Source organism: Dermacentor variabilis, chromosome 1, assembly GCF_050947875.1.
Source record: "Dermacentor variabilis isolate Ectoservices chromosome 1, ASM5094787v1, whole genome shotgun sequence".
NCBI classification, from domain to species: domain Eukaryota; kingdom Metazoa; phylum Arthropoda; class Arachnida; order Ixodida; family Ixodidae; genus Dermacentor; species Dermacentor variabilis.
Window position 1 is genome coordinate 132439292 of NC_134568.1, and position 17841 is coordinate 132457132.

At 42.9% G+C, this 17841-nt stretch overlaps 1 protein-coding gene across 1 annotated transcript in view; it reads right to left on the reverse strand.

The window, feature by feature from the left end:
* Nucleotides 1–17841, reverse strand: part of LOC142584757 (uncharacterized) — a 152761-nt gene that overhangs the window by 100534 nt on the left and 34386 nt on the right. The window contains exons 21-23 of the mRNA XM_075694994.1: nt 10675–10746; nt 7462–7542; nt 1670–1767 (exon numbers count right to left, since the gene is read on the reverse strand). Coding sequence (XP_075551109.1) covers nt 1670–1702 — 33 coding nt within the window. The 5' untranslated portion in view covers nt 1703–1767; nt 7462–7542; nt 10675–10746. The remainder of the gene's footprint in view (nt 1–1669; nt 1768–7461; nt 7543–10674; nt 10747–17841) is intronic.

Below are 17841 nucleotides of genomic sequence, written 5' to 3' on the forward strand. Positions count from 1 at the left end.
GATGATGATGATCACAACGACGACGACAGTGGTCACTGTGATTGGTTAAGCTGCCAAATATTTAGACTATTGCAGGTTTCACCTTTTGATTTGATCTTTATTCTCAGATAAGAAGGTTAAAGGCCTGTGAACATACATAGCAATGACATCTTGAGTCTTGATGTAACATTTGCAACATTTCTGCTTTGAGAGAATATGTTCCTTTTCTTCTTGCAGGTTATCTAACTCTTATTGTCTAAGGGGCATGTTGCTATATATATCATGAAGTTTATCAAAAATTTATGAACTGCTCCATCACTTAGCGAAAAGAGAATGCGTGTTGTCAAGCAACAAGCATTTTAATTAACATCGAAACTTTAAATTTCTATGCATTGTGCCATACAATCTAGACGAATATCAGGAAAATGCATGTATACTAGGAGGTTAACCTTCATCTCTTATATGGTAGAAGGCAAGCAAACAAGTTCGCAAGGATGGCTTGGTGGGCTAGTTGGTAAAGCATCTTAAAGGGTTAACAGCGCACACAGACGGGTACAGAGTGAGGAACAACAGGTCACTTGCGGGCGCTGGTTGAGAATGTGAAGAGAGCCTCTGTGTATGAAGGGCAGGTCATTTCTTCATACCACACATTATTTGCTCCTATTTAGGATACCACTGAACCATGTTTAAGAAATATTATGGTAGAACTTTCTCTGCACGACACTTTACAATTTCTATTGTACATTCGAAAACACATTTGTCTAGAGTGATCAGCTAGCCGATCGAGATCTCCCCCCCCCCCAACACACAAAGAAACACATGCTGACGCTGTTATGAGACAATGCATGGCCGTGCTGCATACTAGGGTTCATAGACTATAGGAGAAACATACGTAGAACCTAGATGCTGCTGCGAGGTAGCAGCTATGGATGCTGGTGCAGTCTGCAGCTGGCCACTCGACCACTCTAGACAAGTTTGATTCCATCTGCAGAACCAAAATTTCCGAAGAGGCCTTGGTGGCACTTTAAAATTGTCGAGGGGCCTATCAAGGAAACATTTTTCATGGGGCCCCCTGCAGGCGGGGGCCCAGGGCTGCAGCCCCCTTAGTGCGTAGGTTAATCCAGCCCTGCGAACTAACCGTGATATACAGGTTCAGGAATCCCACAAACGGGATGCCACAATGGTTACGCGCATCCGAGTTCTTTACGACAGCATTACGAAAGTCAATCGATGTGACACATATTGGCTTTTGACATCATACAGTGTGCCCGCTTTTAAAGAACTAAAGCCACTCAACAGAAACACTGTGTGAACTAAGTCCTTAAAATATTAGGGAAACATGGCACCGTGCACTGGCGTTTTTCTGCTCAGCATCAGTTCACAAGTACAATTCCCGTTTGCGGCAACTGTACTCCGATGTAAGAAAAATGCAAATTGCCCATTTCGCTGATCTCTTGGGGCACCACTGAGCTTAGTCAAAGTGAATCTGTAGAGCCACATTGTAAGTTGGTGTACTTTCAACCTTTGAAATGTGACACGTCATTAGCGAATCAGTCACCTGTGGGCCTTTGTTATTAGTGTCATTTGAAGAAAAAAATAGAAAAGAACCAAAGAAAGACACATAAACTAATATTTTAATCTCAGGACAGCTGAATGCACTGATCCATCTCGCACAGTTTGTTGGACGCACCTTCACTGTAATTTTAGCATTGGTCCTGTTCATCAGTTTCCTGGTATCAGTTTGCGTTGGAGTAGCAAGAGCTCGACGGCCACGGCGTGGTGTTTCTGCTGTAGAGAGAAGAAAGAGTGAGTCAACGTGGATGTTGAGTTCTATGCATTTTAACAGTAGTACGGTAGTTAGCTGGACAAGTCGGTATTTTTTTACTACTTACAGCAAGCACATCAAACACGGACAAAGAGAGACATAACATGAGCGCTGATTCACGAATTAAAGTTTATTGCTTATAAACAGTCATATAAATAGAAAAACTCACACATGTGTACACCTGCGCACCATACATTCCCTCAACCAAAAGCGAAACAAGACAGAAGAGCGGTAAAAAGCAGGCTTTACTCGTTAGGTTAGGTTATGGTAGGTTTGTGTGAGACTCGTACGTATGTGAGACTCATTGAGTTCAAAAAAGCCTTAGTCGCATGCGATTCAATGTGTTTTTGAGTCCACGACGCTACACGCAAGGACGACTTCACACAATTCTAAGTGAACATGCCTCTGTGTATTCGCAAGTGATGTCCATTAGATCCATTAAATCTGAATGCAGACATGAATAAAGCACTTATGAATTAAGCATTAAAGAAACGCTATATAGAAGACTTATGTGCATCAAGCGCACAATCTTGACATCAGTTGTAATTGAGCTGTTAACAATAAAACGGCAAAACCACATCACCTACTGCAGACTTCCCCCCAAAAAAAAGTTTTCGACAATACTCAGAAATACAGTTTTAAGGTCACAGATGTTACTGAAAATAGTATCTTACACCATATACTACGTAATGTTAAGACGTGAGTTAGTATCCCACCTGCAGCCAGTTGTTTTTTCATCCACTTTCATTTCCATTAATTTATCATTTCTTTATTTCAATTAGTAAGTACAATTAATTTCCCCTATGCTGTCCTTGGTACCATTGTTTGTTGGTTTTTTATGATATGATTAATAAAAATCGGGCCCCTCGGTTCCCTTTATTCTCGGTTATCATGTACAGCATAGTACAAGAAATCCATATAGTGAAAGCTGAAAATGGGCACCCCGCATTACATAATGGCGTTAGTGCTATACAAACTTCGGAAAAACAGCGGCAACTCTGCGTTAGCTGAGCCCTGTTTAGTTGGCTAATGTCCAAGTCCAGTAGGCAGAGACTTTGCAGGAGTTCGGCACCTCTAGCGAAGCACTTTCATGCGTAAAAAATACCACTCATTGCACAGGCTAGGGATGATTTTCACAGCACTTAACAGCGTGAACCACCTACTACTCCTTCCACTTGCCTGCACACTCGGACACAAATCCTTAGCACCTGCAGTGAGCCAGCGCAATCTGCTGTTTATGATGCCATTGCATATTTTATGCTGTTAGACTGGCTAGATAGTTGATTGATAGAACTGTGAAACATGTTATCAGTGTAAATTGAATGGTACACAAGGAGTTGACAGAGACAGCACAAAGGTTGAACTATACTGACACTCCTTTTTTTCTGGTTAAAATGCAAAACTTTTTAGATGTTTACTTGGCACAGGTAACACTATGTCAAGGCTGTCAAGTAAATAGACAGCTTTAGTTTAAGGTTAGCAAAATAGCGAGTTAAAGAAAAATAGCGTTACTGTTCAGCAAATGAACTTTGCAGAAAGTGAGTTTTAGCATAGCATGATAGCGTAGTTTACGTATGGGACACTATTCAATTGCGCAAAAATTTCACATACACAATGCACTTAAGTGATTCCATCTATTCACCAAGCTCTGTGTGTGTGTCCAAAAAGTGCGAGAGGCAGCGCAATGAAAGCCAGGAGTGCGTTGTATTTGTACTTTCAATGTTTGCCAATCCGCAGTGAAATCAGCACAAGCAGTACAAACAGTCAACCATAGAATTCAAGATCTTTTGATCTCAGAGGCCACATGCCGTCGCGACTATCTCCCGACTTCACCAATAGTTGGCGCTGCAGTCTAAGAAATTTAATTTATAAAGGCAAGGGGGAAAAATATATAATTCACTCATATAGACAGTTGACCATTACATCGGTAATATACAGGTTAGCAATGCAGGTGATTAAAGTAAAACTGTAATCATGGGCAGAACATTATGACATACTGGGAGAACTTCAGAATGGCTTCAGAATCGGTAGATGTCTGGATGATAACTTATTTGTTCTTACTCAGTGCATTGAAATATCCAAAATAGAAAGGAGACCATTACATGTGGCTTTTTAGACATTACTGGAGGGTATGACAATGTAAACTGCAACATTTTGTGGGATATTATGGAAGGGGAAGGCTTAGGCAACGACTGTATAAAGCTTTTGAGGACCGTTTACGATGAATGTGAAGGAATGAGGAGCGAGGAGAAAGGCGATATCAACAAGGGACTGAGACAGGGGCTCCCTTTATCCCCACTGCTGTTTATCATGTACAGTACATGGTAAGGATGGGAGGGGCACTAGAGGGAATCAATGTCGGGTTTAATTTCTCATACAAACACGTGGGCACAATAGTAGAGCAGCAGCTTCCAGGTTTGTTTCATCTGGACGACATTGTTTTGCTTGCTAACAAGCAAAGTGATATGCAACGTCTGGCTAATATCTGTGGACAGGAAGGTTAAAATTTAGGATTTAAATTTAGCGATGAAAAATCAGGTTTTATGGTATTCAATGAAAACAGTGAATGGACAGTGTCAATACAGGACCAGGAAATAACATGAGTAAAAGAAGACAAATATTTTGGTATATGGACAAACGAAGGCAATAGATATATGGAAACATAGGAAAAAACAATAACAGCAGAGGGGAAGAGAAATGTGGCCATAATGAAACACTGAGCACTATGGGGATACAATAGGTACGAGGTACTCCGAGGTATGTGGAAAGGTGTAATGGTTCCAGGATTTGGAAGTGCTGTTGTTTGCTTGAAGTCAGAGGTACAATCAAGACTCGATGGCGACCAGAGGTCAGAGGGACGCCTCGCATTAGGCACTCACTGGAAGGTTACAATGAAGCTGTGCAGTGTGATATCGACTGGACTAGTTTTGAAGTGAGGGAAGCTTGGAGTGTGATATCGACTGGACTAGTTTTGAAGTGAGGGACGCTTGGAGTAAAACTGATTTTGAAGAACGACTGAGGAACATGAAAGAAGGTAAATGGGCCGCGAGATTGTTCAGGTATTTATACAGTAAAAACATTGAGTCACAGTAGAGAAAAAGAACTATGAAGCTTACCAGCAAGTATTCGACCGGTATATAGTCAGCAACATGGCAACAAAGAAAGTCAAACGCAAAGCCAGAAGTTCTGAGGAAATCTCCTGGGTGGCGGTAATGGAAAAGAAACCTGTTATGAATAACTTGATAAGAGGAAAAACAAAATCAGGAAAGAAACAATTTATGATAACTCAAAGGGAAGCTCCTTACTTGTCGCAGCGAGATCAGGATACCTTAAAAAACGCACATATAAAGCGAGATACAACAAGGAAGAAGAAGCATGTGCTTGCTGCAGTAAAGCTAGGGAAACGATGGAGCATGTTTTATTAGAATGTGAAAAAACCAGCTGTCCGTTTAAGCTCCTCTGCCCTCCTTCAAGCCCTTGGGTTCAGGGAGAGCAGGGGGAAAGTAAACATGACCGCAGTAGAGATTAGTAAGAGACGATTGGAAGTTTGGTGGCAGAAAAGTAGGGAGACCACAAACAACGGAGGCTTGCAAAAACAAAGTTCCTGGTAGTGGTTCAGAAAGTTTGATGCAGGGAATTTTTTGTGCGTGCTTTTTTTCAAGAAGATAGGTGGCACATTAGGCAAAATACAAAAAAGAGCTTGGTGGCACAACCCACAACCTGTTTCAAAGGGAAAGCTCATAGCATCCATCCATCCATTCATTTCTTTTGTTAGTGCTTGATGAAAACTCTACAAGGATATCTATAAAGTCTCAAAAACTCTACAAAGTTATCTATAATACTCCATCATCAAAGCAGCTTGAGACTAAGCAAAAGCCGCTTGCAGTCATTTGATATGAAGAAAGCGAATTCTACAAAAGCAAAGCAACACCAAATTCAGTTTGAAGTGAGTGGCCGAGACTGCCGCCATGTTTTATGAATCTATGTGAACCACGCAAAGATGGTAACATTAAATCTTGAGAAATAGTGTGCGTAAACTAAATTCTATGGCTCGTTTAGCTTTCTGCTCATGCACATTTCGATCCCACTATTCTGCTAAGCCCGCTATTTCACTTAACACGCTAATCTGTCTAATGCCAGCTGTACTCCGGCTTTTCAGGTGTTTGTCTAATCCTTGTGTCCCACTTAATTTGTGGCAACACGTTTCTCAGTTGTCCTATAGGTTAATCCAGAAATGAGCAAATGCCCTTACCATGAGTTGGTGGTTCTGAGTCCGCAGTTTCCTGGTGGGTGGGTCTGTGAGTTAACTGGTCCCAATGAGTTGAGTCTTTGATTTCGCGAGACTGTTTGTCTCCCTGTCTGTGATTCCGTGGGTATGAGAGATCTCGAGTGTGTATTTTAATAAGCTAGTATGGAGGTCAGTATTCTCGAGTATGATTTTTAAAGTCTGTTAAGACTGACTGAGTCTGATTTTGGCGAGTCTGCGTCTGAGTGAGCCTGACTGGGTGGGACCTTGATGAGTTCGTGTGCAAGTGAACCCGGCTGAGTTTGGCTAGTCTGAGTAAGTTCTCTTTATTTTGCCGACATTTGTCTAATGTTTATCTAAAGCACTGAACAAAGGAAGGCTTTGATCTTGTCACTCGCTCTTCACTTCCAGCTTGGCATAACAAACAGGTCAGCCATCTCATCTCATGAATCAAATAACATTAAACACATATTTAATAGGAAAAAAGACTGTAAGGTTTCCAATCTTAAGAAAAATTGGCAACTAATGATTTACAACTGCTTGGGCCTTGACATTTCTGCTACTTGACTCGCCTGATGAGAGGGGAGAGAGAACTTATTAAAGGAAAGGCAAAGAGGTCGGCATGAGCTGATATGCCGAGGCCTGCTACTCCATCTCCTGATAAGGCCATCCAACTAGTGTCCTGTTGACACAAACGTTGTGGTATAACACATAGCTGGCATTGAAATTCACCATTACTGCAACATCGCATATGCGAATTATGTCCCATAAATTTGATGTCAAAAATTGCGATAGCCCTAACATAGTTTTAAGGAGTAGGCGGTGATGCATCGGGGAAGTCTAAATAATCGCGCAGGTCTAAAAAAATCAGGTGTTCAAAGAATGAGTCAGCGTATAGGAGGCAGTGCTAGCGATAAAACACATTCCTTGGCAGCCATAACAGGCAACAACAACAACCCCTGTCACTGAAACAACAAATGATCGATAGAATATGAAGCAGGGTGTACAGATGTGTATATAAGTACACAAGCCATTCACTACACTTTAGCTTATGAATGGTCAGGCAAGACACAATGACAATATTCTTTGCATTCACTCCCACCACCTGCGTTGACCGCAGCTTCTCTTGGCATAGCTTTGGTGCAGTTTCTCTCATTTATAGCACAGAGGCAGCAGCTGTAATGAAATGTTGCAGATTTGCATAACTGGAGCAAAATTCTCCCCGCTGCAAGTTTACGCATTTAGTGGGACAACTGCACATACTCTAATTATTGCAATACCAAAGTACCTAGAGTGCTGTAGCACAAGCAATACAACAACTTGTGAGGCATTTGCCATAAGCAGCACCAGAGAGTGGGCAGTTTGTTCTGTCACCACACTAGCAAATTGGTTTATGAGTTTCAACATGTACCTTGCACAACTGGTGTCTTCCAAGGATTCCAAGTGTCTAGCCTGTTGCAACAGGCATCAGCATCCTGTCCGGAAGCTGCACCTGCGTATTCACAATATTTACAATGTGCAGGTGTGTGTGTGTATATATATATATATGAACGAGAGAAGCAGGGAAACTTAAGGGCTCGATTTTTGTTAATCGTGACCATATAAAGCCAACAAGCAATGAATCCAAGGAAAGCATCTGGGAAATTAGCTGTGGTTAAAATTGGAATGTGGAAAATAATAAAGAAAACGGAGATGAAAGTGGACGAAAAGATAGTTTGCCGCCGGTGGGAGCTGAACTGACAACCTTCGTATTACGCAGCTATCAATCCATCCAATCAAGTTATCTTTTTGTCAACTTTCATTTCCCTTTTCTTTATTATCCTCTACATTTATTTCAATTTCAACCACAGCTAATTTCCCTGATGCTTTCCTTGGCTTCATTGTCTGCTGGCTTTTTATGGTCACAATTAACAAAAATCTAACCCCTCAGTTTTTCTTCTTTTCTCGTTCATTTATAGCGAGAGTCTCGAATCTGGCATCCTTGATGTCATTAGTAGCATATGAGAGTTTTTTAGCCATGTGCTTGCTCTCATAAGTGCACGTGTTATGTAACACCATTAGGCAAAAGAGGGTGTTCCGCCTCCATCCATTATGGCTTTGAGTGGCGCTGACTACAACTCCCAAGGCTAGATCTAGTCCCGGCCACTGGATAGAAAAGAATGTGCAGCCTTCTGTATTGGGTGGGCTGCAATGGAAGTGAATGTGACAGCCGTAGTTGCATTCTCAGCCACTTGGCTGGACGCGTGGGGCGACGGTGTTTCAAGTGCGTTCCTGACGCATTTTCGATGCCGATCCCAGACAAACAGTCCTGGCTGGTGGCGCCGTGGCAGAGGACAGGGTTTTCGATGCATGTGATGGGCTGCACTTTTTTTTTATCCAGCGGCCGTGATCTAGCAAACATAAATACCCAAGTTAGTGAATGGACTGATAGCTGTCGCCGTAGCACAATTGGTAGAGCAGCGCATGCGTAAGGTCACCGGCAGCATGTTAGCTTTTCGTCCACTTTCATTTACCCTTTCCTTATTATGTTCTACATTTCAATTCAGATGCTTTCTGTGGCTTCATTAGCTGTTGGCTTCACACACACACACACACACACACACACACACACACAAACACACACACACACACACACACACACACACACACACACACACACACACACACACACACACACACACACACACACACACCTTTCTCAAGAAAGGTCAAGTTCAACTTGGCCAAGACGTCTATATTAATAAACAGTTGTTTTTAAGACATGCGTCATCTTTTTCAAATATAACCTTGCGGCCACAGAAGATATATCTATTACGTTTAAGGCACGCACGCGCGCGCGCGCACACACACACACACACACACACACACACACACACACACACACACACACACACACACACACACACACACACGCACACACACACACACCTTTCTCAAGAAAGGTCAAGTTCAACTTGGCCAAAACGTCTATATTAATAAACAGTTGTTTTTAAGACATGCGTCATCTTTTTCAAATATAACCTTGCAGCCACAGAAGATATATCTATTACGTTTAAGGTACACACACACACACACACACACACACACGCGCGCGCGCGCGCATACACACACGCACGCACGCACACGTGTGTGGTATAGCACGCTTGTCAGGAATTTGACTTTGTCAGAGACTATGAAGGGAAAGCTGCATAGTACAGTCGACTCTCATTACAATGGACCCTGATCATCCGACAAAAAATGTCTGTTCTGTCCGAAGTCCATAATATTTGAAATGCCTCACTTCCAAAACTTTCTGAGTGAGTGACGAACATTCAAAGTAAAACACATAAATAAGTCGTAGTTTCGCCCGAAAGGCTAAGCGTGCAGCAGCAGCGGTCCAATTGACCTTCGTGCTGTCTCTTGCTTCAACGCAAAGTGAACGTAGAAAGCACAGCACATATGAAGCTACCAGTATTGGGCACACTGTCCACATCGCAGATCGCTTTCAAGATACGGTGCCCGCGCCATAAGCAGCAGCTGCCGGAGTAGAACCCTCCCTCTCTCGCCTTCTCCCCCAACTTGCCTCGAGTGCGAAAGAAGACGGGGCGTTCCGCTCTGCCGTCCTCCCTCGTGCGCGCAATATTGAGCTGCGATCGTCGGTTGACCCTCGCAAGTCGGTTGTGAGCCCATGTCAGCACGGCAAAAATTCGTTTTATACGCCCGATTTTGACAAAAATTGCGACTAATTTCGTTCGCTGTAGCTGACAGTCCATTGTAGCGTGGTCCGTTAAAAGAGAACTTCGTTTGTAGGACAAAATAGGTAGGTCAAACTAAGGTTGAAATATGGTTCGTTATGTCCGAAAGTCTGTTGTATGCGGGTCCGTTGTAACGAGCGTAGACTGCACTATGGTATATTGCAGGTTGGTTAGGATTACTTAAAAGTGAAAATCAACTTGAGGACAGTGTGATACTTATGGTTTAATAACTGTCACTTGTAGCCAGATGTCCAAAATGAATTAGGCATCTTGGCAAACTATGATATGACGCATCAATACAGCGCAAGGAGAACAGAGGTATTAGTCCATAGGCTTTTTTATATCCCCACAAGTCGAATTACGTTTCTACAGTTACGTTTCCAGCACCACAAATAAAAAGGTTTCAAGGCCAGGTATATAATATGTGCAACCAACTTATTAAGCACATGTTGTGATGCTTTTTTTGGCCAGATATTGGTTTTATTGGGTTCTCACTATTATCATGCTATCGTTATCGGGAATATACTGGATGTGTATGCTTGAATCTCTGTGAATGTTGTCATCAATTCACTGGCGAGATTGGGCCTTCTTCCTGTGATTCCATGCTTCTAGCGAGTGCTGTAGTACATTATTGGGCTGACATGATACGCCGGTTGCTCTGGAATGCACAATGATGCGTGTATATGTAAGTAGTGTACAAGCTTAAGTATTGTGGTTCAATTTTAGAATCACCAACAGTACTTGTTGCTACCATAATTGTTGCCTCAGTACCGCTTTTCTTTTGGTGTGCCAGTCCACAGAATGAACAGTTAAGTTTGTCTTTATGATTCCAGGCAGTCTGTCTTCCTGTGCACCATCACCTACCTCATAACACAAATTTCGATTCATACCTTGGCTGGCAGAAGCAGGAGTCCAAGGAGGCCAAGCATGTTCATTGGTAGGACTGCTTTCAGCAGGATCACCTGTGAACGTAGTTAAGCTTCGTTGTAGTGAAACGGGTTATAGCAATGTTATTATAGATATAATGAGGTAATCATAATTCCCCTTCAAATTTCCATGAAAACCATTTCATTTAAAATCTAGCTTTAAGAAAGCAAACATATTCTAGCAATGGTTTAATGAAGAATGTTTAGTTCAGATGAAGGTTTACTGATAATTCAGTGCAGATTATGTCAAAGTTTGGCGGCCCGCGACCCTGCTACAAATTTCTCTTATGCAGCATTTCAAAACAATCGCGAACTTTCGGCCACATGGCAATGTGCCAAGCTGGCCACACTGCCAAGTCAGCAGCCACAGCTTACAAAATCGGTCGAAGTGCCACGTGCACTGGAGGTCTCAGAAGCCATGCAGTGGCCATGCTATGCCATATTATACCACCGCTGGCTCCTGCATTCTCTGCACACCACCATAGTTATGGCACAACACAGCGCACTTTGGATAAGTCTAGTGTTACGAAATAGGTTATAAGTGTTCTGTGGTGTTACTGTCACGCCGCAATAAAACATGAAGAACAGAGCGTGTGGCTTATGAAACATGCTGCACGATGTAACCATGGCAGCGACATACTGTTACACATGCGCAGTCAATTTAAGGGTTCCTCGAGCTTTCACTTAGTTCATCGGTGTTTCTTGACTGTACTGGCAAAACACTACAATCCTCACAATTTCGCAGTGCAGCAACACGTGCCTAAAGAAATTATATTGCTGTTCATTAGTAATGCTTACTTGTGTCGAAGTGACGATCATTGTAGGAAATCAGAGAATTGCAGCACCTTCACCAGCACGCTCACGAAATGCTGATAAGCGCAGTTGTTGGTTTATTTGTTTATGCAGGAGGAATAAAATGAATCTTATGCAGGCATGTTATTTCAAACTCGGTCATCACAGGTTGTTGCATTGGTGTCCGCTTACTTATGGACCTGTCCCTTTCGTAAACAGTGTGACGTCACGGGTCACACACAAAGCGAAGTGCGAGACGTGTGCAAAGAGCTGGTAGGCATTACTTCTTTCTCACGCCATGGCAATCATTGAAATCTGCTGAGACGGATTTCTCTGAGTATGCGAGTTTGCTGCCAGAAGCTGCCAGTCAGTGGTATGTTGAGAAGCTCTTCGCTTGCGGCCATGGAGAAAAAATATTTAGGAGTTGAAACTCTTGTTAGCGCGGGCGACCAGATGCGGGCGACCACACACATACACCTAAAGTGCCATTACCAGAGCTTTCTCACCCACATTGTTTGAGGTTTCTTTTGACTTTCCTCGACCTTTTCACTTGAAATTTTACTGGGGCTAATAGCTTACTGCATCACTGTTGGCGCGGATGTGCACAACTTTTCATTCATACTTTCGCTTTATTTCTGCAAATCCTGACAATAGGAGGACACATGCTTTATAATCACTAGCGGCAGCTGGCTTATCCGTATTTTCCTACTTGAACATTGATTTAAATTTCCACTGTAAACACCATGCACATATACAATATATTTTAATATATGCACAGGATAAAGTTCATTATATTTTTAAAGAGATTGAGGTAGCAAATTAACAATTATTTCTAAAGGTATGGATAGCCTATGCCTAGAGAATGAATATGTTGCTGTATGACCACACTTCAAATTGTTCTGTGTGCTTTTTTGATCATGAAAAAAACCTATAGACTTCAGCGACCCCTTCGGCAGAGTCTTTTGTCAGTGGCGTGAAATGCACACGAATGTTGCGTCTCAGTATTGCTTGTCTTTCCAATCAGGAATGCTAACGTCTCATGGGAAAAAAAAAAAAATTCTAATAATTTACAACCTTTATCAGGGATGGAAACATCGTCACTTGCATGCAAAGGTGATAAATATATACAGGGTGTCCCAATTAACTATCATGCACCAAGATTTAAAAATGAGCAATGTGTTACTCGAAGAGGGCCTAGTGCATATTGTTTACAGTACAGTGGAGTAGCTGCCAGAAATTTTTTTCGTTACTGAGATTTAATTAGGTAATTGTAATTAATTATCTAACTCGAGATGTGCTATCCTAATTAGCAAAGTGTCAGTGAGGCATTTGAAGGCACAGCCAAGGGACACCTAACTAGGGTACTTTCAGCGACATACTAATTGCTTTTTTTTTTCGACTGATAAATAAACCCAGTGAAATATGGAGGATACCATGTGACTGCGCTCCCACCCGCATCATAAAGCAGCACCCTCGAACAGGCTCCCTCTGAGTTATCGAGAACGAAATAAAGGAAATAAATAAAAACATTGTGGTTGATCTAGTGCCTTATCTGCCGCATGCCGGCCGAAGTAACACGTCGCGTTTGGTGTTAGTTGGAAACAAGCTGTGATAGCTGTTGTCTTAGCATAGATAAAGTGCACAGATTTCTTTTCATTTTTTTTTTGACGCAAGACCTACCACCACAAAAGCGAATTGACAATGTCAGTGCAAAGGTTTAAAGGTGCGTTTTGTTTCGTCCCAGTCAATATTTCTTTCTCTAATGAGCAGAAGGTAAACATGATCCCTTCCTTGGGATCTGCAAATGGCAACAAGAGGAAGGTCGCAAAAATATATATACCAGTCATGGAAGTGTGGCGGTAGACCAAACGCATCAACTATCATCAGAAATTATGAAAACCTGAGACAAACCGGCAGCTTCAAGAAACAGCGGTGGAAGACTTAATCTTCGAGTCCTAGCCTACGCACGGATGTTCTAGCATTTATGGCCTCAAACCCTCATGCTAGCATACGAGATGTGGCCGCCCAGGTACCAATTTCCAAGTCATCAGTTTGGAGGATTCTAAATGATGGCCTTTCACCCATAGTACCTTAGTACTTTAACCAGCACCAATGCTTAGAAGATAGGGACCTGTATAATCGTCTAGATTACTCGAATTGGGTCCTCACAAGAGCTGATGAGTCACCGGATTTTTTGAGCGAAATCATGTGCACAGATGAAGCAAATTTTCACAGAAACACCTAGGTAAATTTGCATAATGCACATTACTGGAGGGACTCCAAGCCACACTGGGTAAGCGCAATCAGCACCAGTACCAGTGGTCGCTCAATGCGTGGTTTGGAATTTACACTGGTGCTATAGTCGGTCCCATCTTATTTGATCACACACTGACTGGACAGTGTTATGTGAGCGAAATCCTTGAAGGAATGGTGGATGAGTTTCTCAGTGAAGTCCTGCTGTCATGTCTTCCACTTCTGTGGTAATAGCAAGATGGGGCACCCGCACACAGCAGCAGCTGAGCACGAAACTGGCTGGATGCGACTTTTCATGCGCAATAGATTGGAAGGCACGGGCCTGTAAATTGGCCAGCCAAGTCATCTGACCTCTCTCCACTCGATTTCTTTCTTTGGGGTTATGTGAAAGATCGTGCCTACATGATCGAGATGGAAGTCAGATTAGCTCAAGGCAACGATAACGGATTAATGCCATAGAATTCCGGCGTCGGTCATCACAGTACTGCGTAACTGCGAAAGAAGACCTATTCAAACACGTCCTCTATGCCGGTGTACAACAGAGCTCACGAATTCATAGGTAATAAGGGCACACTGAAATCTGATGGCTCTTTCTTTTTTTTTTTTTTTTGTGCAGACATCCTGGTTGCCAATTCAGCTCATTTAGAAGTGGCATATTTACTTTCTTGAACACATCAGTTTTGCCCTTTCTCTACACGTTGGGTGCCCCCCGGTCTGTTTATTTCGCTCTTATTTTTTGATGCGAACCTGTTTTTGCAGCATTCATGAAACTTTCATGAAACACTTTCATGAAAAATAAAACGGGTCATTTTAATTTGGCTTTTGTCCAAAGCAACTTTCTGGCACAAAATGTAGCTTCGTGCGCACTCTTTCGATGCAGTGCGAGCAAAGCCGGGATTTTGAAACATTCTATGCCTATTACATTGCTTTTCGCATTTGGTGCGTGGTCAGAGCGGCGCTTCAGCCGCATTATCAAGGAGCTTTTGTTATCAGTGTGATCAGTCGGCCTTGAGAGATGATAATAAGTGTGCCATAGAAATGAGAGGGAGGAATAGCTGCGAAGCAGCGAAACCTGCTGTTGGTGCTCCTTCCGTATTATAATCAAGGTGATGCGCTGTCTCTTCGGCTTTGTCACAAGCAATGCAGTTACTTTCAATCATATAATTTGAGGGCGCTGCTTTACGATGCGGTTAGGAGGGCACTCACTTTATATTTTTCATACTTTGTGAGGTTTCTTTGCCATTTGGAAAAACTTGTACGCAATTAGTACGTCACTGAAAACACCGCAGTTAGATGCAATTTTGAGTCTCTACAAATGCCTCATTGACACTTCAAAAATAAGGACAGTACTTCTCGAGTCAGATAATTAATTGCAATTACCAAATTAAATCTCAGTAACGAAGGAATTACTGGCGGCTACTCCACTGTACTGGAAACAATATGCACTAGGTTTTCTTCGAGTAACGCAACTGCTCTTTTTTTTAAGTCTTGGTGCATGATAGTTGGAAAACACTGTATAATTCACTCGGTAACTGAAATGAGGCCAAGCCAGATTCACTCGAAATCGGAATCAACAGCAGTCACGAGCAGCAGGACTTATACTCAAATTCACAGAAAAAAAAAGTATATATATATATATATACATATATATAACGTTCGGAAAGCTGGTCAGGCCCCCCCACCTTCCCTGGAAAGATGAAAACTCTTCACGTATGGTTGCGGCGATTCCTAGAGACGGCTGTCAGCTCACATCGAGAGATTATGTCTGCGACAAGCACTTCACGAGCAACATGATGAGACTGGATAAATACTATGGTGAGCTTAGAGGCGAAGTAATCCTGGGCCACCAAAAAAAAAAAAAAAAAACCTGGACTGCATCCAGAGGCTGTTCCTTGCATCTCTTGCATCTCCAGCATCTTTGACATCCCCGAAAAAGAAGCGGACTCTTCGAGAAGTGTCATAAAATATCAGTCATGCTACCGTTAAAAGATCAAGAATGAGGGTATATGACAAGCCAGGAACATCAACGGTGGTGAACATCAACGATATTCACACAGTGTGTGAGGCCCATGAACTTGAGGAAAATCAGCTTGGCCATATACTCAAAGAAATCTAAGGCATGTTTGCCTTCGACGAATGCCAGCAGCGCTTACACCCATCCAATCTAAGTCATTGTGTGGGTGTCAATAGCGCCGCGTACAACCACAAGCTACAGATTATCTTGTTATAGCGGTCATCAAAAGGAATGCATTTTATTTTTCACTGTGCTCAAATAGAAATGGTTGAAGCGTATCACCAATCACTGTCCAGGTTACCAGGGCTAAATAAGCGTGCATGAGTGCCCTCAGTAGAACTTGTGCTAAGCGCGCGGCCGAACACAAGCAACACACGTGCCCAGTTGCCCTAGCAACCGAAACGGTTGTAATTTCTTTCTCGGCCACCAGCTACTGCCAGCATGATAGCTGCTCTGCGGGCTTGTGACCTTTTCTGGTCACCACGAACAGTGGAGCTTCAACTCCTAAATGTGTCTTGCTCTGTGCTTGCGGCAAACAGCCATTCCCTGATCCTCTCCTTGTAGATGGCTGGAAAAGTGATCCAAAATGTTGGCCGAAAGTGCGATTTGGCGAAATATATGTTTACCTTGTGAACAAACCTCGACCTACCTGATGGTTCAGTGACTATGGCATTGTGCTGCTAAGCACAAGGTTGTTGGATCAAATCCTAGCCGCGGCAGCCGCATTTAGATAGGGGTAAGACGCAAAAACACCTGTGTACTGTCCACAGGGTGCACATTTAAGAACTCCAAGTAGTCAAAATTGATCTGGAGTCCCCCATTATGATGTACCTCATAATCATAATGTGTTCTTGGCACGTAAAACCTGACAATTTTAAAGCCTGAACCATACGCTGCGGGAGCAATGAAATCTAACCGCTCACGTAAGGCGCACGGCCTTGTCATGAAGGGACATGTGTGGACATTTGATTGAGCTCACTGTGCATTGAGGGTGCAGATGATTGACATCTACAATCGCTTTCAAGAAACTGGTTCATGATTGAATGAATCTGGATCGAGCAAAAACACAATCTGAAATGCCTGTGTAGCTGCACTCGATATAAAGATATGATTTTAACATATTTAACAGAGAGAGGCGGGCTAGTTGGTGGTCGATATTGGAATGCATCATGTAACCGCGCAAACAACAAAGGACAAAGAAGGAAATACACAGGACAGGCGCGGCCGCACCTGTCTTGTGTGTTTTCTTCTTTGTCCCCTTGTTGTTTACGCGGTTACATGATGCATTCCAATAAAGATATGACTCGGCCACTATCGAAATTGCCCATGTGACAGGTGTATCAGTTGATGTGGAAGGATGTTTAAATGCTTGTTTGCCACAGTAGCAAACAGCTGTTCACATAGTTCATGCTATTCTAATACAATATGTCAGTAGAGAGTTGCCAACGCGTCATGTGCTGTTTTCATCATGTAAACGTGAACGTGACTGCATTTCTCCTGGTGCTTGCCTCCTGTGTTAGCACTCTATATTAACATTATCTAGCAAGAAAGCAGCAGGACAGTGCCAAGGCAGAAGCCACTTAGTTCAAGTTTTCGAGAAAAGCGCAAGTCCACGGATTCTGTCGGCTTCTGGCGGCTGCCATTTGTCGCGGCGCATTGCCAGCACCCAAGTTCGTCACTGCTTCCCATCTTTTGAGGAACGAAAAAAGCTAATCCCACTGCCCTTTTTTCGTGCAATTTACGCATCCAACCACGAAACAACTTGCCGGCATAACACACACACACAAAAAGAAAAAAATTCGGCAGAGACACGTAAGACTGCTTACGTGTGGGAATGCGAAAGCATTATACCGTTTGTAGACCTCGGAACGTCATGAACAGGCTCATTTTATACACTCATGACCTGGCGCCACCTCCTCCCCATTGGCTGTGCCGTCACATGCCCAGTGACACATGCACGAGGCTACACGTTTAGTCAGCCAGATGGCTGTGATGTCATGTGTGCAATGACGCACGCACTAGGCACACCTTTAGCCAGCCAGAACCGTCAAGCTGCAGTGGTGTTGGAGAAG